The following is a 20,290-nucleotide window of genomic DNA, read 5'->3' as shown; positions in this document are numbered from 1 at the left end:
TCTTTCTTTCTTTCTTTCTTTCTTTCTTTCTTTCTTTCTTTCTTTCTCCTTTTTTAAATGACTGCTAAGAATCTATATACTTGTCACCTTAGTGTCCTAGAAATGTTCCACTTAGATCAAGGGTTCCTTTCTGGTTTTGTATGTTCTCACCTGCTCCTCACTGTAAATCATTGAGATGTCAAGTGCAGTGATTAATTAAGCTGCACGTGCAAGTGCTTTTTTTCACCTGTCAAGCAGGAAAGAAGTCTTATCGCAAGATTAGATGTTGCTAATTCACAGTTTTTTCTCCAGATTGTCAAGTACGTAGAAATATTTTATATTTAGATGCTTATTCAGAATACGGCATACCAGGGTTTGTTTGCTTTAGAATTCTTAAATGTCGTAAGATACAATTATTATACCAAACCCTATCATTAAACTCCTAATTAGAGGCAAAGAGTCAATTCAGAATTCCTACATAAATATTTTGGAATTTCAGGCTCATACTTTGTAATTTACCTTTTATCCAAAAACTGCTAGTTGATGTCAGTTATTTAAAGTAACTGCTTTCAAGTTTCTAAATTAATTTTGTGTGCATCATATACACCATGAGATCCATTCCTAATGAGATCCATTCTCGCTATAGTATAGCATAGGTTTAAATTTGTGATGAAATCATGTTGATGGTATCTACACTTTTTTTTGCGCAATGAATATTTACTGAATGTAATGTTAAGCTTTTACTTTTTATACATTGATAGAAAACAACGGACTCGGGAAGCTTGTTCTCTCCTCCCTAGTTATTTCATTCTCCTCCCCCTGTTTTAAACATCAGTAAAAGTAAAACCTCAAATTGTATAGTAATCTTAATCTATTATTAAAAAGTCCTAGAAAGGAAGATTACAAGGTAGATTCAGGTCTTGAATCGGTTTTGCCATTGGTTTAGCAGCGGGTGGGCAGGCAGATGCCTGCTCAGAGTAGAACCTATTGCCATTTTTCACCATTGATAGAGTAGCCTTTCAGAGTCAATGAGCTCTGTCAATGTGAGCTTGTCAAGGCTACAACTTCATAGACCTGAGAGGCGGTTTGAGAGGTCAGCCCTTTTCAGGTTCGCTGTGATGCAAATGAACTTTAATGCTTAAACAACTATTGGAATTTTTATGTCTGCTCCTTGTTCTTTTTTCTTCACAAAGTCATTGACGAGACATTCAGTGCTTTTTAAATTGGAAGTTGCATTGTGCTAAAGACCTAGTACAGATTTACGGAGGGCTGAAAGCAGTTAGATCATGTTCTTTTCATGGTGCGATTAGAATCAAATCGATTTCCCTACAGCCTTCAGCATTCAGATGGCAATTTTAACAAAGCTTGGGGGCTAGACAAGGGACAAAACGACTGAACTGAATGTTAATTACACTCTGCAGCCTTATTTTCTTTTGATTTGGGGCTGACTGGCAACTAAATTAACAAAAAGTGTGACCATAACTGCTGCCCTATTTTCATTTAAAAGGAGAGCTGCCTCTAAAAGGCTATCTTTACAAAGAAACAAGTGAGGTCTGCTGATCATTGTTAACAAGGGCACTTTTTTTCCTTTAAAATTCTTGCCAAAAAAAAAAAAAAAAAAAAAAACCCCACACAACTGTTAAAAAAAAAAGTAATGTAATAAATTAGTCATTGGCGTATTATTGCTCAGAGTTAGGTGATTTTCTGATTCTTAGGACATAAGCTTGGAGAAAATAGTAATAGTGGGTAACTCATTGGTAGCTATGAATTATAATTGGCACCTATATGAGTAGTGTAACGTTAGTATGTACAACATGCTAAAAGGTAATGTGGTAACTTAGGTTACTGTATATACTTTAAATATTAACCATTTATTCTGTGACAAACTATTGAAAACCAGCTTGATCCTAACAATTTTTCACCTTGCTCATCCTTGCTTGACATGCAGATTTTCATATTTGATTCTTAGTAGTCATTTAGTTGTGCACATTAATAGCGCTGGATGCTTTTTTTCCTTCCCTTGCAAGGAAGCTGCAGCTGCACCAAGTTGCAGTTGCTTCTGGTGGCAGCACCGTCCCTTTTGCACCTGCAGCTGTGTCAGTCTCATCCTAACACCTGGCATCATGAATTATCCTCTCCTTTATTCACACGTCCAGGCAAGACACGTTTCATGCTGCATGGTGTATATTGCAAAAATCAAGTGAACTTAAACATAAATTTTTCAGTTGATTCCTTGAGCAACTAGCAGTATTGATTTAAAATTTTGATTTTAATAATCACTTTTGTTGGTTTATGTACAGTTTTGCCTCTGCTTGAAAGTCTTTGTGGAATAATTAATAAACTAGCTTTTAACTTTGGATATTATTTTTAAGTGTGATGTAAAAGTTTGTTTTGATAGCTGATTGATTTTTTTATTAATTTTTAATTATTTTCTTTTTGATTTTACCCTAAAGTCTTTTGTATTTTGTTAACTAATATCTAGCTAACTTGTTTTAAAATCGATACGAAGGAACTTTTATCACTAAATACCGCAAAAATATTTTTGAAAGAAACGGGGATTGAAATGTATATCACTTGGTAGATTACATTAGCCTTTTAGACGTTGACAGTTTTAAACCAGAAGCTAGTAATTTTGAAACGGTTAAAAAAAGATACAGTGCTAGAGAATAAAGCCATATCTTTATTAAAATAGAGTACTACTTCTGGTCAGGTCACTATGCAGGACGAAAATGCTGAAAGTGTTCTAGACTACCATGTACTCAGTCACTGTCTTCTTACCTCTCTCCTTTTCACACAAAAAACAGCTGCAAAACAAAGTTTTTCTAAAACCAGTCAAGAGTAAACTTTTTTCTCATTTGTCTTCCAGACAAGAAGATCGATTGAGAAGTTATTAGAATGGGAAAACAATAGGTTATACCACAAGGTGAGTACCGCGGGGAGCAGCTTCGTACTGTTGGGGTCTGAATTGCACAGTATGGAAACAGATGCTTTTGTTGAACTAAAAATATGAAAGGTGGACAAATGGGTTAGTCTGTGCGCTGCAATAAAACAGAGCTCATTTTTCTTCTTTTACTCTCCCACTTGTCTAGCTGTGCTTGCACTGGAGACTGAGCAAAAGGAAATGTGAAACGAATAACATGATGGAATATGTAAGTTAAAGGGCTGTTTTGTGAGTTTCTCTATTAAATGATCATTTATTTTGCTTCTGATCTTATTCTTTCCATGATTATTAATCAGCAAAGGTGTCAGGAGCTTAATCTCCTGAGTGCAAGGATTTTCTACGGTTCACAGATGCGTGGTTTCATGTGCAGGACTGATTTATAAAGTTATGAATGACTTGAGAACAAGGCTTCACTGTGTTCTGAAAAATAATAAATTAATTGCCAAGATAAAATAGCCTGAACATGTGTTGATGGAGTGTGAAATTTTAGATGCTGTATAAAGAATAACCACAACTTTGGTTACGCAGCAAGTCAGATATGGCTTTTTTATATAATGCTAATCAAGTTTCCAAGTATGGAAGAAAACCTTTCAACCAAGCCGTTGGAGCTTAAGAAACCTTTAGCCTTTATAGATTTTAACTGCCCATACCTCAGTGGCCTTTAAAGAATCTTTAAAAATGTTATTAGAATATTGTTTTGTAAAAATTATCGTAGAGGGAAAGCAGGAGGTGAGATGTTGCTCATCCTGTATTCTTTAAGAGACATCTAAGTGGTGCATGTATACAATGAATTTGAAAATTTATTCAGTATGGGATTTAACTTACTGACTCCTTGATTTTACTTGAGCGATTTTCCTTGTACAAAGTTGAAAATACTGTAGAAAATCATGAATTTTTATTTACTCTCCCTTGAGCTTGAGTGTTTTATTTTAAATATGGAAAGGTTATTATATTGAAAGAAAAAGATTTGTGAAGGGTTAACTGTTGAAAATTAAAGTCCTAGTCTTTGTGAAGTACCAGGCACATTTCTGACAAATTTTGTCTATTCTTTGAAACAGTATAGCCATCATAGATAGTATAGATTTGTGTGTGCATGTGTGAGAGAGTGTGTGTATGGATAAGAGATTGATTAAAACAGTGCTTAAATAGTTGCAAATTATCATAAAATCATTTTTCTCTGTAGCGTTTTCCCTTTCTTTCATTATCATACAGTCAAATCCCATTTCTAACCTTGAACAGAAAAGACATCTTAAAAATGTCTTTTCAGTGAGTCAAAAATGTAGATTTTATCATTATTTAGTATATCAGACATGTTAATTTATGATGATGTGAAAGTCACTTGATACTTTTTTATTAAAAAAAGTACATTCCAATAACTCGTTTTGAGATTGACCTGTGAAAATGTTGGTCTTATGCTCTCATGACGGTAAGAGAGTTTATGTATTTTGTGAGGAGGGATGAATATGTAGATTTAAAGGCTTTTGTGAAAAAATACTTGCTATATTTATAAACCCAAATAGTAGTGAATTTCTAAATTGACTTTCAAAAGTAAAACATAAAAGTTATTCCCAATGCTGTTATTTCCAGATAGAGCTATAAGAAAGTCATCCATTCATAAAATGTACTCATTATATTCATGCTTATTTTTATGACATATTTTATTAACTAAAAATAATTTACTAACCTTCCAAAACATTCTGAACTATGTGCTTTGTTTGTAAAATAGTTTAATTTATTACGAATTTTTAGATAAACACTTTTCCTCTAAAGCCATATTATTCTTACACCATCATAGAAGAGACCCAGAAGAGTAGTAAAAAGGAAAAAAAAAACAGGGATGCCTGGCTGGCTCAGTCAGTAGATCATATAGGACTCTTGATCTCGGGGTTGTGGGTTCAGGCCCCATATTGGGTATAGAGATTACTTAAAAATACAAATTTTGTTTTTAAAAAAGGAAAAATACAGAAAAATTGCTACAAAATGTATTTTTTTCTAAATTTTCTCAGAGTACGTGTCATTTGTGATAGTCGCATGGTGGAATAACATAATTTCAAAAACTCCCTAAGAAATAATTTTAAAAAGTTAAGATAGCACAATAATTAATAAGAAGAGAGTGCTTTGTTTTTCTAATGAATTGGGCCTTTTTACCACAGCTTTCTCTTTGACCTTAAGTTTTCTTTAACTTACAGAAATTTCATTTGTTAGTTAAAAGAAAAGAATTCTCCTCGGTTATATTTTGAATATTGGGGACAATCTGGAAAAAAATAAACTTGATACCAACTTTTATCCAGATGCAATAGAAGAAATAAGACAAGTGGCCAGTTTCTGTGTGTGACTCTGAAGGAAAACAGTTTCTAGGATATATTTTTTGAAAACCAATAATAGTTGACATGTAGTCAAAGATAGCTTTTATTTTGTATTACGTAGTTGTAGTATGTAATGTAATGCCCACACCTAAGACCTGAAATTATAAATACTGCTTGATGAGGACATGTTTGAAATATAGAAGTATTTATTGAATGTTGACTCATAAGTTGTTAAACCTCAAATCAGGTAGTTTAATCATCAGATGTTAGAGCTGCACAGAATTTTGTCATCTAGTCCAGTCCCTTTATTTAATATGAGGAAACTGAGAAACAGGGGAATCTAGCCCAAATAAGAAAGCTAGACAGGAAGCTAGTGGACATTTTGTCAGCAAATAACAGGTCAGAGAGTGGCACCTAAGGCTTATTAGTATGAGATAACCAAAGTAGCGGAGGAATATTTTTGAGCTGTATGTGGAAGAGCCTTCTTTATTGAGGCAGATCAAAAGTCAAGAGAAGTGAATAGTGAAAATGAATGTTTCTGGCCTATTTGGCTAAATGTACAAGAGTGTCCAAACCTGGAGGTTACATCAGGACAAGTTTGTGAAAGAAAAAATGAGGGGTTGACCAAACTTGGAAGCTGTTCAAGTAATGTTTTGTTTAGCATCTATTTCATACAGAGTTGGAACAAGGGAAAGAATTGATTGTAATTTAAAGCAGCTCAAGATTGGAATAAAAATTAGCTCTAGTCAACTTGTGTTTTTCTGTGTTACTGTGTTCTTGTTTTTATTGGTTTTCCTAGTAAAAGGTCTTTTGGAACAAATTTAACCTTTAATTTTGCTAACCTAGGAAGAAAAGGGCTTCTAAAAAATTAAGAGATCCTTTATCAAGAGATCCACATATCCTGGTACAGTAAAGTGAGAGCAAATCTAGAACCTAAAGACCCATGGAACTGGGTTAGGTACAAAAGAGGAAGCCTGAAGAAATAAATATTGGGTTGGGTGCAACCACATGGTGCAGTAGAAAGGGCAAGGCTTAGGAGTTAAGATAGCCCTTTGTTCAAGTATTGACTCCACAGTCCATGATGTTATACTTCTTGGATCATCGCTGTCCTCATCTGTAAAATGAGGATGCTAATACTTGCCTCGTAGAAAAGTTGTTGGGATTAAATAGATGGGTAGAGTATGAAACACTTGGTATGTAGTCCAGTTCTCATCCCATGACTGCCAGCTCTGGCTCCCTTTTCTTGTCACGCATGCACGCATTCTCCTTCAGAGGCAGCAAAATTGCTGTGAGCGACGGACTAGAGTTGAAAGTTTTTAAGATAAAAATGTACTTAAATCTTTTTAAAACTTTTTTCTCTCCCTCTACAGGTCATCCTCATAGAATTTTTACCAAAGACACCGATTTTTCGACCAGATTAGCATTCACTTTATTTATAGAGACTTTCCAAGTATGTTGTCTTTCCAATGGTGCCTTGCTTGGTGCTCTCCTGGTGGTGACATAACATTGGTTCTACAGAATCGTGTGGTGTTTTTTTTTTTTTTTTTTTTTCTGTTTTTGTTTTTTTAAATAACCGCATGTTCTAAGTGTGCATTTTTGTCAAACTTTGCAACAGTTATTTCATACAGATGTTTAATACTTAAGTTATTGTGCTCTTTTCTGTTATGTATTCTGATTTTCAAGGATTACTTTTTTGTATTATCGAAAAAATACATTTGAACTTAGCATAAAAAGTGGCCAGCCTTTTTTATTTTATCACCAAGGTACACACACAGTCCTCTATTTATTAATTCCATAATATAGAAGAACACTTTTGTAAGCCTCTACTTATCTATTCCAAGCACACTCTTTGTATTATTTTTCTTCCTTTTAAAATTTAAAATAGTTATTATTTTAAAATAGTAAGTTTTCTTTAATAGCTTTTTGGAATCTAACAAATCCTTTTCCATACAATTCCTAATGCTCTGTTTACAGCAGAAATATCTGTTACGTTATGAAGACCTATCAACAAATTTTGAAAGTGTTTCTGTCTTCAGAGGTAGTAAGGCAGTATTAAATTATTTTTAATAGAATAGACAAATAATGAATGGTATGCATGCACCTAATGGTTACTAGAGCTCAGGATCACAAAATATAGTAGCATTACAATCTGTGTATATTTTTGATCAAGATGATGATAATGGCCTTACTTGCGTTATTTTTTATTGTTTGTCAAATCTTCTATAGAAAAGTATGGAAATACTCCTTTTAAAATTTCTAAGGAAAATACTTCTCCCAATCTAACATAATTGTAGAATGGATATATGTTTCTGAAAAGTTTTTGAAAGAAAGCAAAAGTTCTAGAATTAAAAGTAAGCTGGTGTTTAAATACCCCATTGATACTTAGAACAGATTACTATTGCTAAGAAACGGAGGACATATTTAGTACTGTTTTTATTCACTAGTTTGCTTTCAGTCCAGTTATGTATACTTTTTTGACTGAGAATGCGACATGTAAGTTTGAATCAGATTAACGTATTTCTTCTAAATATATACAAATATACATATCCCCCCCCTTTTGGTTGTACATATCTCCATGCATTTTAAAACTTTCTAAATTTCTGAATGGCCTATGTGTAAATTTTTGTTTTTATAAACCTGAAATTATACAAGTTTTAATGTGTGTCAAGAACTTGTTCCATTCAACTGTGGTATCTAGCAATAATGTGAATAACTTTTGAAATTATATAAACTATGCTTACTAATTTGTATTAAGAATTGGTACCACTATACAGTATCTTTTCTCCTTGTATTAAATCTTTTAAATACCAGTTTCTTTAATTTATATACCTGTATTTTTTAAAAGTATTTCTCTGTACTTCTCCAAAGTACTGTAATTGTATATAAATTTGAATAGTTGGAGTCTAGAATCTTATATCCTATATCCTATATTGGACATTAGGAACTATCTTAAAAACTAGGGTGTTGTTTTTGTTTTTTGTCTGAGAATTATTTGTTTCCATTGCCCCCCAAAACACTTTTCCTACGAAGAGTTCAGAGTACAAAGATTCAAACACTTCTCGCTTTATTTATTGACTTTATGTCCAGGGCATGTCCTACCACATTAAAGTAGTGGAACTAAAAGGGAATGCTACTCAAAAACTAGTATTCCTGTATGGTTTCAGTGTGAAAAGTATTAAGTGGAGAAGGCTGACTCTGCCTCAGGATTCAGAAAGAACAGAAAAATACATACATAGACACTGCAACACGTCTACATATTTTAGGTATTCCATCTCAAAAATTTTGTAAATTTGTAGAGTACCATATTGATCAGCTTTATAGGAAGAACTATACCTATTTAGACATAATTTTTTTTCTCCTGTTATTAGTCTTCTGGAAATTATAATTTTAAAATTATTCCCATAAGAATATTTTAACAGTAAGATAATATTCATAGTTGACAATATTTAGGAATAGGATTTTTTCAAGCTTTTCTGATTTTGAGAAGTATGTCAGTTGCTTTAAGTTTCCCTAGAAATATGCACTCTCATTTAATGTGTGTGTAGAAAAGAACGATGAATGACTAATATGTGGCATCACCATTAGCCAGTTATACCCTGAGCAGTTCCATTTCCCCGTTCGGCTTTTCGTTTTTAGCTCCCGCGGAGCCCTCTGGCTTATCTTTTCTTGATTCATGAATCTAAGGGCCCATGTTACTAGAAGTTGTAATGTCAGAGATGCATATGTTGTGTGAACATTAGCCCAAAGGAAATATTTAAAATGGTAATTGTTCTTCAGTTCCTATTTTCTGACTTAAAGTTCCTGAGACATAAACTATAGGTACTTTTTAAGTTGGCCAAGAAAAGGTATTATTGGCAGAAAATCTAATGTGTAGATTTTACATAGGCTAAGTGAATAACTGTGATCCTTGTTTATGTATAATTGGCATTTTACAGGTAGTCCATCATTCTTGTGTAGAAACATTTACTTTGCAAAGCTTATTATATTTTAATACATGACTACAATATAACTGGGTTAAAACGTATACTCTAAAACCTAATGACTATAGTAAAACTCAAGTGACACAGTTAGCTTCTAAGGCAGATACTGGCCCCGCTCACAAGAGGGTCACCTTACCTATAGCAAATGGTCATCAGATGCTTTATTAAGACTCTTCAATGACTAGGTTCCATTCATTTGAAATTCAAACATACAATTTTGGCCAAAAATCAAGAAGTGTTCAAACCTTTAATAGTAAGCAATGATTCCCTTTTCTTACTAGAAAAAGTACTTTTATAATTGAACAGTTTTGGAGCGGGAAGAACTACAAATTTCTCCATGGTTGTGTTCTCAATGTTATTTGCAGACGACTTCTGATTGCTTCTTTATACTAGTAGACACAGGCAAACTGTGTGTAAAACTTTGACAACATTCCATATCCATCTTTGGTTATAAAAGAATGATATTAATAGTGACAGGTACAGCTGGATTCACAGTTGCATGTGTTCAAACTACAGTAGTCTTACATAACATTATGTACATAGACTGTTTCCACTTTTATGGTATTCTGCTTTACAGTTACAACCTTGAGCTGCATGCCTGATTTTCACTGTAAATATTTGCTTTGGCTCGGCTGTTGGTCAGTAGTACTAAATCAGAAGTACAACCTGTTTAAAAAACTGTCTTTGACTGAATTCCAGCATCTAGTCCTGGACCCTGTTTCCTTCTCTCCTGTCCTATCCTACTGAAGTACCGTGGGTCCTTCTGCTGCCCTCTTGATGTCCAGATGGCCATGGACAGAGTTCACCATGCCTCTGTCTTCCTTCCCCAGTACAAATGGTAATTCTTTTGCGTTCTTGGCTAGGTGTTTAGAAGGCCAATTAAATTGAGCTAGTCACATTAAGTGATTAATGGCTGACTCTCTCAATTCTGCTAAGATGGTACTTGAATTTAAAAAATTTCCTGACTTAAGTTTCCCATTGTTGCAGTGGTACAATTGGTATTTTCCTTTTCATCAGACTCTATCAGTCCAGACTCTGCAAGGATGGTTGCAAGTGGGGCTTCTCAAACCACCATTTCTGAAGAAAGCTGATTTATTCATAGAGTATTGGAAAGAAGAGGCTCAAGGCCAATCCTTTTATATATATATATATATATATATATATATATATATATATATATAATTTTTAATGTTTACTTTTGAGAGACAGAGTGGGTGTGGGGGAGGGGCAGAGAGAGGGAGATCTAGAATCCGAAACAGGCTCCAGGCTCTGAGCTGTTAGCACAGAGCCCAGTGCGGGGCTCAAACTCACGAATGATGAGATCATGACCTGAGCCCAAGTCGGATGCTTAGCCGACTGAGCTACCCAGGCGCCCTAAGGCCAGTCCTAAACCAGACTGTTAATCATCCCATAATAGTTGTGCTTAAATATACTTTTAGATATAATAGCCAACTTTATGTTATGTTAAGGAACATACCTTTTATTTAAGTTGAACTTTCAAGGTGATTAGTCTTTAAGGCTTATTATCTTGTTCTGTACTTTTACAGAGATTTTTTGGTAGTAACAAAAGAGAAGCTTAAATATTGTTTGTATTGTGAGTCATAATTCTGTGCACTTGTTTCTGTAATCGGGGAGCAATACTGCCCTTCCTCCCACCATGGTAAATTGAAACAGCAGAGGCTGATTGTAGCCTTAATAGTACTGAAAGCAGAAATTCAGAGTGCTAATCCTGATTTTGAATTTATTTCTGATGTTCTGCAAAATCATCAAATTACTTGGCTTCTTTGCATTTATTTTCATTTCCACAAAAGGAAGATACTATGACTACCTCATATTTTTAAGTCATTTATTTTGCTTTTATTTACTAAATCCTATATAAAAGTAAGTAGCTAGATGTTCAATAGTGACAAATGAGTAGCTTTTTGATTGAGTTACAAAGTCAGCAGAAATTTGAGTTACTGTCCAATTTTGCATTTAAAATTAAAGAGTTAGAGTGAGTACTCCTTATATATATATATAGTAATGATCTGCATGTTTAAAAATCACATAGACATTAAATATAATACTTGAGAAAGGTTTCTTTCTAATAAGACCCTTTAAGATAATAGGTACATCTCAGATACTTGAGCAAAACCATGCCCCCCCTTTAGTGACATTTCCTCTACTTCATAAAACATGGTGCTCGGAATTTGAGAGTTGAGTGCTTTTTTCTCTGTATGAAAGATAGTATATTGCTTTCCTAGCTCTTTGTCAGAAATATTTCAGTGAACTAACTATACCAGGCATTCTTAATTTGGGCAGATAAGCCAACATTTTATTTGTAAAGAAAGTCAACCAGCCTTTAAGAGAAGACAAGTAATGGATCAGTGTTTTGGCTACTCTTCTGGACCATAATACATTCTCAAACTGCAGATTTCCTCCTATTATCTTGCCTGCCGGTTTGTAATTTAGTATAGCTGGTTCCAGTTCTTTCTTGACACAAATACTATACAGATTTAAAATGTTCTAGAAGGAAAGAGCATTCTGTTCTCTCAAGAAACCTTTGGCACTAATAAAAAGACCACCTCCTTCTTTATCTTCTAGTAGCAGCTTATTTAATTAGGTTAATTGCAATAATCTCATTGCATTGCTCTGAGGTCTTCATGAACAGGAGTTTGTATTAACTGAAGTTATCAAAGCCCTTTGAAAGTTCGTATTTCTCTTTACATTTGTCGGAGCTAATGACTGACATCTTGTCCTGGCAGAAGAGTTAAGCGTTATGAAGCTGGCAGTGGAAGCAAGGTAGAAATGACTGGAAAGCAGTATGCTGAAATCTACTGGCCAAGAGAAGTAACTGCATTGTTATCCTACACTTTGGTTACAAGGGGCAAAATTATGCAATGGCTGGGAATTGCACACAGCTTTACTGCTTCCTTTTTATACATTCTTTATGTATTACAATGGAATTTTTTTTTAAAATTTGTTCTAGATAGTTTTCCTCGGCTATCATGTCCTTTGAGAAGAGAATGGGAGGCTACCTTGAATAAAGTATTCTTTTATTTATCTTTTATAATGGAAGTGTGACAGTTTTTTAAAAAATACTAAATAAAGGATTTTAGGAATTTGTTCCTATATATATCCTTAATGAGCATGGAATAGTTTTCACATAGAATAATCAGAAACTCATGATGGGTGAACAATTATGCAGACCCAAGATCACGGTCTGTATTGTGTTTTCAGTTAATTCTAGTTACAGTCAGGTAAGTCTAGTAACATTGTAAAAAATGAAAATAACCGGTAAAATATACAGCTGAATTTTAAAGGTATTTGTATTTTTCTTTCATTGAGAAATTAACACCATTGTCAAACATCTGTTTTTATTAAAATTAGATTTTTGGGGGGTTAGATAAAAATTTGTTGACCTTCATAATTGTGAAGAAATATGTAGATGGGTTATATGTGAGGCGATTTGCTTTTTGGTCACATGTTGGTTGCAGTAGGTTTGGTCTTATAAAATCAAGTCTTAATTGAGGGTTTTTCTAGTAAATGGATTTCTAATTTGAAATAGGGGACTTTTTTTTTTACTTTTTCTTTACTTGCTTGCTTTGGCTAGTTGAGTTTTTGTTAAGTGAGTTGGTTTTAATGAGTGACTTCAGTGTATGTTTCTATGCTTGAAACTAAAATGTGGGCTGATTTACAGCATTTGGTCTTTGCAGACTCTACTATATTAGATAAAATTTTAAGGCAATTTAGGTGAAGTTGAAAAAGAGAGCCTGGTACGTAGAGATCAAATCGCTTTAAAAGAAATTGGCCAAACTAAGGATGTCTGTTGAATTGACCATGTAAATGAATATACACACACAACTACTTCTGTGGACATGGATTGTACGAATATCAGGGAATTAAATAATTGACATTATGTATATGAGTTTAGGAACCATGCCTAACAAACCTTTATATTTATGTGTTCATAACTTGCACGTAATTAGAAAAAAGAATAGGAAAAAATACAACTTATATATTATCTTTTTTCTCCAAAGATCTTATTTAAGTTGTTCCTAAATTTCAAAAGCCAATACAGCTTTAAAATAGGATTCTCAGTTATCTTATTTAGGTTTAGCCTCGGTTTTTAAGCTTTCAGGGGGACACAAATAATTCTAATCACTACTCCTGTAAATATACATATTTAGCAGTGTTTAAAGTTTGTTGTATTGTTTCAAATGACTGTCATACAGATTTTTTACGTTTTCATTGTACCTGATGACCCAGCACACACATGCACACAAACTTCATTCGAAGATAAATTGTAACTCAGCTTACTAAGGCATCTCGTCACAGTAGGCAGGAAAGGTGCTTCCGTCCGTCACCTGGATTGCTGACGTTAAAAAAAAAAATTCTATTTGAAACATTTAAAAACTAAGAGGGAAATTTTGTGTTTGTGGATTATTTGTTTCCTCAAATCATCTCAGTATTGTAGTTTTCAAAGAATTGATTCTTTATTTTCTGAATTCCTGCTCTTTCATTAGCTTATTTTTTTTTTCATTCTGATGAGAAAAATATGAGAGTTCTCAGAAGTGTATTCAGTTTCCTTTTTCACAAATGGAGGCCTAAGCAAAAATGCCATTACCTCTTGCAGCAGTTACTAGAAGGCAGCACAGAAAGCCTAAAAAAGATAGCTCAACCTTTTGTACCTACAGCCTTAGATATTGTTAGGTAGCCATTCAATTTTCTTTGCATTGTGTGTGAGATGAATATTTCTTGAGACTTTTTTGTTTGCTTTACTAAAGAAATCAACGAAGAAAAAAAAAACCCTCAAAAAACAAAACAAACAAAAAACACCCTGTAACTCATGTGAAGCATGCAGGGTGTTGTAATTTCAGTTTGCAAAGCGGTGTGATACAATGTTGCTGAGCCAAAAGCACACGATAGATTTAATGTAGCCAATTGTGTACTTTTGAAAAAAAGAGTAACTGTTCCCTGTGAGTTAATTTTGGATTTTTTCAAAATCTCTCTTTTAGGCTTTGTGCTGGATTCTTCCAGACAAATGCGTATTCCATGTGGGCCACTGTTCTGCTAAATGCTCTCAGTTCTCCTTTTGCAATCAAGATTATGTTGCTAAGGAGATTTTGCTTTTATTGGTGCCATTGATTTGTGTTAATACGTTTTGAATACCTCTCCGTATTCTTCCGCAGACAAGGCCAAAAGAAAAACTTCCCCGAGTTTCCCAATTTACATCACAAATGGAGCGGTGGTGTAATGAAGCCGATATAAAGTGGGCAGTTGAAAGGGAACTAAAGAAGGGCACTCAAGTGAGAAATGAAGAACTGTGCCGAGTGTAGTCTGTGGGCTGCCTTCGGTCCAGCTGCAGGAACTGGCTCTGGCCAGAGGTAGAGTGAGTGAGCACCTCCCCTCTGCAAAGACCACCCACTTTTTGGAGCGCAAGGCTGCATACCATAGATGACCTCACTGACTCATATGGGGCCATTAAAACAGTGAGAAACTCTTTTCTGAAGTGGCAAAGAGATGGTTCAACTCTCTTTCCGAATCCTTCCTGGTGCGTGACTGAGGCTAGACTTCCTACACCTTATGACCTGAAGTTGTCCTTTAAAGGAAGCCCTGTGGATGAACCAGTTTTGGCTGTGAGGATTAGCATATTCATAATTGTTGGGAAGGCTCTAGGTGAGAAAGACCTTAACTGGGTTGTGAAATTGAAGGTTTTAGTTATATGCTCCTTACTTGGTATCATGTTCCAGACTTCCAAGACTCTCTTTGCTATAAAGCTGAGTGGAAGGAGGATCCAATTCGGTCTTGAGCCAGTGGACTGACTTGCTTAGGTTGCAGTACCTGAAGGTGCTAGGGACTTCCTTTTATGGCACATCTTACACACCCTTTTAGTGGTTGACATCGTTCAGACAGTCTGGCATTGATGCGTGTGGCTTTGTTTTGTTTTTGTGTTCAGCACAAATACTGCACTGATATAACTTGAAGAGAGTTTAGACATTTTCAATTAGAAATGTCAGAAATCTAGAAACTAGGAAGAAAAATTGCTACACGAGTCTCCGCAAATTTAAAATTGATCACAAGGGAAGTATCTCAAGTATTAAAAGGACAAGCCTGTGTGATTTGGAGGTGAGAAATGACTGTTCCTGGTCAAAACAAGTAATTACATCAGTAAAAACTCTAAACTAGTAGTTCTTTAATATTGAATGATCTGGGCAAGAAGCATAAATTGCAAAGGCATTCTTCTACCAGGGGGAAATACGAAATTTATTAAAAAGACATCTGAAAAGGAAATTCTTAATTCTTGTACTTATTGTACCTTTTCATTAGTTGTTTCCCCCAGAAGATGCTTGTTGGCTACTGTGCGTCATAGATAAAATCCCAATTTCCAGACTATATCCGGTAAGAATTTTTCTTACAATCAAAAACCTTGGTATATACATATTTGTGGATGTTTTTCCCTCTGTGATATTTATAAAGCTTTTTTTTTAAAGCTTACCTATAGCTTAAAGACTAAAGTTGAAAAGTACGGGGATGAATTTAAATCTTCGGCCTTGTGTTTCTGACTGTATTTATCAAAGGTTTCTATGCTACCATTCAATGCTGGAATCCTAAAATTGAGAATTTGTAAAAATGAGGAAAATGGCTAAGACTTCATTATAGGTGAAAAGCATTGAGAAACACAAGTATTTTTATATATTGAGAGCTTTTTTCTTTCCACTGAAAATGACTTTTACGTTACTTTATTTTTTATTTTTTTTAATGTTTATTTCTGAGAGAGAGAGAGCAAGCAGGGGAGGGGCAGAGAGAGAGGGAGACATAGAATCCGAAGCAGGCTCCAGGCTCTGAGCTGTCAGCACAGAGCCCGACGCAGGGCTCAAACTCACAGACCGTGAGATCATGACCTGAGCGAAAGTCGGACGCTCAACCGACTGAGCCATCCCAGTGCTCCAACATTATTTTAAACTTTAGAATTCTCATACTTGGACAGCCTGACCTGAAGAGGCAGGCAAACCTGTTCTGTTCATGTACATAAGACATAATCATTATAGTCTTACTCTGTGCATCAAGCATGTACCAAAAACTCTTGTGAAGTTATTTTCCAAATATAGGTAAAATTTACCAGAAGTATTATAAGATTGATGGACTCTGATAAGCCAGCTCTTTATAGTCAGTCTTCTGTTTATAACATGCTACTACTACCTTCTGGAAGGTAATTTTGTAAAAGAACACAGGTGTAAAACCAACCACTCTGCCTTGACTGACTAGTATTTCTTCTGCATACTACTTAGGGCAAAGATGAGTTGGATTATTTATAAATGCATGGTGTGTGTGTAAATACTGTCAAAATCATCGACAATTTGGCTGGAAAAAGAGCTCTGACGAAAGGATATGTGTAGGAAATAAATTACCTTCTTTTCCAGTTTTGTCATTAGTGAGTGGGTCTTGCTTTTTAGCCATAGCTTACAGACTTTTTTTTTTTTTTAATGTAGAATATCGGATCTGGAAGAAACCCCAAAGATGTCCTATGGGGGGTGTGCATTAGAATCAACTGGGGAGTATTTTCGTTTTTCTTTTACCCATGACTATATCCCCACCCAACCCCCATTAGAATTGGGAGGAGAGGCAAGGAGAGCATGTATATTTTGAAAAGTGTTCTCAATTATGGTAAGACATTTTCCCTTCCCATTCTAACTTTATAATGACCTAGGCAGGTTGTCACTTGTCTACACTCTTAGATGGTTAGTGATAGTACCAGGACTAAAATCCCTAGTTCACAAATGTGGGGTCTGTCTTGCAGTAAATGCTATAAATAGAGTCTTTTTTACAAACTTAGTGATTTTTTTTAAAAAAATCCAAGAAGTTACCATTTGAAATCCAGAAAGCATTATCAAAATTGATTCTTTGTCGCAGAAAGAGTATCATCTAAAGCAAATTATTCGAGCAAAAAGTTCTCAAAATTTCTTAGGTCCAAAGTGAGGAAATTTTAGCTCTAGCTCCTGCCCAACCTGAGAGCTGTGACTTAGACATTTAGTTATTTATTGCTGATCCGTGTGAAAACATTCAGAATGGCTGGCAGCCTCCCAGGCCCGAGTTAAACATTCTACGGCCTGACGAGACTGCTGGGTAGCCAACTTCACATCAAATTAAACACATTCTCTTCATGATGAATAGCTTGGAACCCAAAAACTTGATTTCGTTACAAAAAATGCAAGGGGTGTGTTGTTTTCTAAATTAAAATTATTTTATGTGTTAGTGCCACCATTCTGGTTGTGATTGTCAGGTGTATTTTCTTCCATGGTGGTGAGATGGAAGAGAAATGGACAACGAGGGACTTTTGGTACTAATAAAATTAAAAAAAGGACTCCAACAAGGTTGGACACAATGTGGCCCAGAGATGAACATTCATGAATTTTGTATTGAAAAGATTTACATTTCATTAACATTTTAAATTACAAAGGCAGGTCTACAAATACCGATTTGTATGTGTGTGTTCTCATTGCATTTTCCAAGCAAACAGTGAATAATGTAATGCTAACTTAACTATATCCTGTTTCCTTACCATTAATTTCCCTCTTTATTTATTTTCTCTCCCGCCCCCCCTTTTTTTCTTTTTATTTTAAAGTGTGAGTTAACTATAATGTGTAGCAACATTAATTTCAGTGAACCCTGCTTTACATTTGCTATAGATCTACGCATGTAAACTTCATGTACTCTTCTTCCCTATGTAACAAATGCTTGGGGATAATGAAGTGTAGTCTGAGCATCATTGCTCAGCTATGTAGTAAACCCATTCTCCACAGACTTGCCACTCTAGTTCTGCATCCACGTAGATAGAAATCAATTGTCTTGATAAGGAGTGACAATATAAAAATGGAATGTTCGACAATTAATGTTCACTAGGGACTAGAAATTCGACTTCAGCTTGCCATTCTTTTAAACATCTTATACTTTGGGAAGTTCTGTGAAGTTACAAGAGATTTGAAAGGGTTGTGGAGGAAATAGCAACTGACTAATGTAATGAATTGAAATGTTGGAACTAAGAACTCTATGCTGGAGGGGCTGGCTGGCCAGCAGGCTGCCAGTGTAGGGTAATTGACAAGCAGGTGCCTGAGAGATGAGAGGAAAGACCCTAGTTTAGTTATTGGCATCAGTAATAATGACATTGTGGCTCTAGGCGGTGACTGAAGAAGAAAGTAGTCTATCATATGAATTTGAAGTGTGAATTATTCAATTGCAGAAAGTTATAGTGTCTAAAATTGTTTTTACTGACTGAAAGTCCTTTGACTGGAATCTCCCATTTAAGGACTTGTTCTTGTACAGCTTGAAAATTTAGCAGCTTAAAAAAACATAGCAGTTGTAGGTATATTTTTGAGGAAACTATAAACTTTAAAAATCACAGAATTTTTAATAGTTTTTATGAATGTGCTTTTCCTTTGAATGCTTCGAGCACTCAGATTCTTACATAGTTTGGGATTCTCTTCTCAAAGAAGCAGGCGTCAGCGAAGATAGAGCCTTTTGATGTAGGATTGCTGAGCTCAACGTTGTCTCTCTTACGGTAATGGTCTTCTTGCAGCAGTATGGAGCCCCTAAAACTATGCTTCAGGTGTGTTCTACCTGAATGCCGCATTTTTTTTTTCAATATATGAAATTTATTGTCAAATTGGTTTCCATACAACACCCAGTGCTCATCCCAAAAGGTGCCCTCTTCAATGCCCATCACCTCCCCTCCCCTCCCTCCCACCCCCCATCAACCCTCAGTTTGTTCTCAGTTTTTAAGAGTCTCTTATGCTTTGGCTCTCTCCCACTCTAACCTCTTTTTTTTCCCCCCTCCCCCATGGGTTTCTGTTAATTTTCTCAGGATCCACATAAGAGTGAAAACATATGGTATCTGTCTTTCTCTGTGTGGCTTATTTCACTTAGCATAATACTCTCCAGTTCCATCCACGCTGCTACAAAGGGCCATATTTCTTTCATTCTCATTGCCACATAGTACTCCATTGTGTATATAAACCACAATTTCTTTATCCCGAATGCCACATTTTCAAACATGAAGGGTAAACATGAAGCATCTCTTGGTTATATCTGTGGTTCCTCCATTGAACTACTCTGATTTACTCATCGAAATGACATTCTTGGAATAAATTTGTATTAAGACCACAAATGAAGTTCATTACATCATTGGAAACCAACTGGAGAATGTTTTCAATTAAACAGGAAGATGAAGTATAGCAGCTGACAATGTTGAACCCTATCTACTTAAATAGCATGCTAGAATTTGTTCAAGGCACACCTTTGAGTGATGTCTAAAATCAATTGGGGGAATATTTAAGTAGCTTAAAACAAGGAGTAAAACAAAAATGATCTTTGTTTTTAAATAGTTCAAAGTATTGACCAGAGATAGTAGTAGTTCTGCCTTGAAGTAACATTTAGATTTCAGAATTTGAGTGTTATTTTTATGTTTATTTTGACAAAATGCTGATTCTGCTTTCTTCAACAACGAAAAGGCTTAAGGCTTTGGATTTTTTGAAACTGCTAGGTCTAATTGTTGAAGTTTTGAAAACAAATCCAAGGGAATGGCAAAAATAAGTCAAACAAGATAGGATTTATTATGACAGCAAATCTATTTACTTACAAAATTGCCTTTCAAGAATATCTTTTTTTCAAAGCAAAAGAGAGAAACAAATTTGACAAATTTATTATTGTCATTTAAATGCCACTTCAAGTGTGTTTTCTTTGACTCTAATTTTAACAGTTGAAAGATAGGTGATTACCTCATCTTTTTTCCTGAAGCAAAGGAGTCCAGCTCAATATGACAAATCTGTTAAAAGCTACCCTGTTAGTATACTTTTCTTAATAAGATTGTTCATTACATTTAAGTAGATTGAAAAAGAAGGTCGTCTCCATTATCTCATACGATCCGTAGGACTCTTGTTACTTCCAACAAGTACAGTTTTCCCTTTAAAGAGTACTTTCATCATCAGATGAAAGTTTTTTTGACATCAGTTCAAAACTCAGAAGGCACAAAAGAGAATAATTGCTGGTTTTCGTTCTCTTCAGTTCACTTCCTTAAGTAATCCTTATCTTGTGAGGTTATTTTGTTT

General features: G+C 34.8%; 1 protein-coding gene across 1 annotated transcript in view; it reads left to right on the top strand.

The window, feature by feature from the left end:
- Positions 1–19,023, top strand: part of CHIC2 (cysteine rich hydrophobic domain 2) — a 63,767-nt gene extending 44,744 nt beyond the window's left edge. The window contains exons 4-6 of the mRNA XM_049632075.1: positions 2,846–2,902; positions 3,069–3,128; positions 6,597–19,023. Of these exons, the coding sequence (XP_049488032.1) occupies positions 2,846–2,902; positions 3,069–3,128; positions 6,597–6,647 (168 nt within the window). The 3' untranslated portion in view covers positions 6,648–19,023. The remainder of the gene's footprint in view (positions 1–2,845; positions 2,903–3,068; positions 3,129–6,596) is intronic.
- The last annotated feature ends 1,267 nt before the right edge of the window (positions 19,024–20,290 follow it).

The sequence above is a fragment of the Panthera uncia genome, chromosome B1 (assembly GCF_023721935.1).
Source record: "Panthera uncia isolate 11264 chromosome B1, Puncia_PCG_1.0, whole genome shotgun sequence".
Classification (NCBI taxonomy): Eukaryota; Metazoa; Chordata; class Mammalia; order Carnivora; family Felidae; genus Panthera; species Panthera uncia.
The sequence above is the reverse complement of the archived record's forward strand: the minus strand, read 5'-3'. Positions and strand labels throughout refer to the sequence as shown.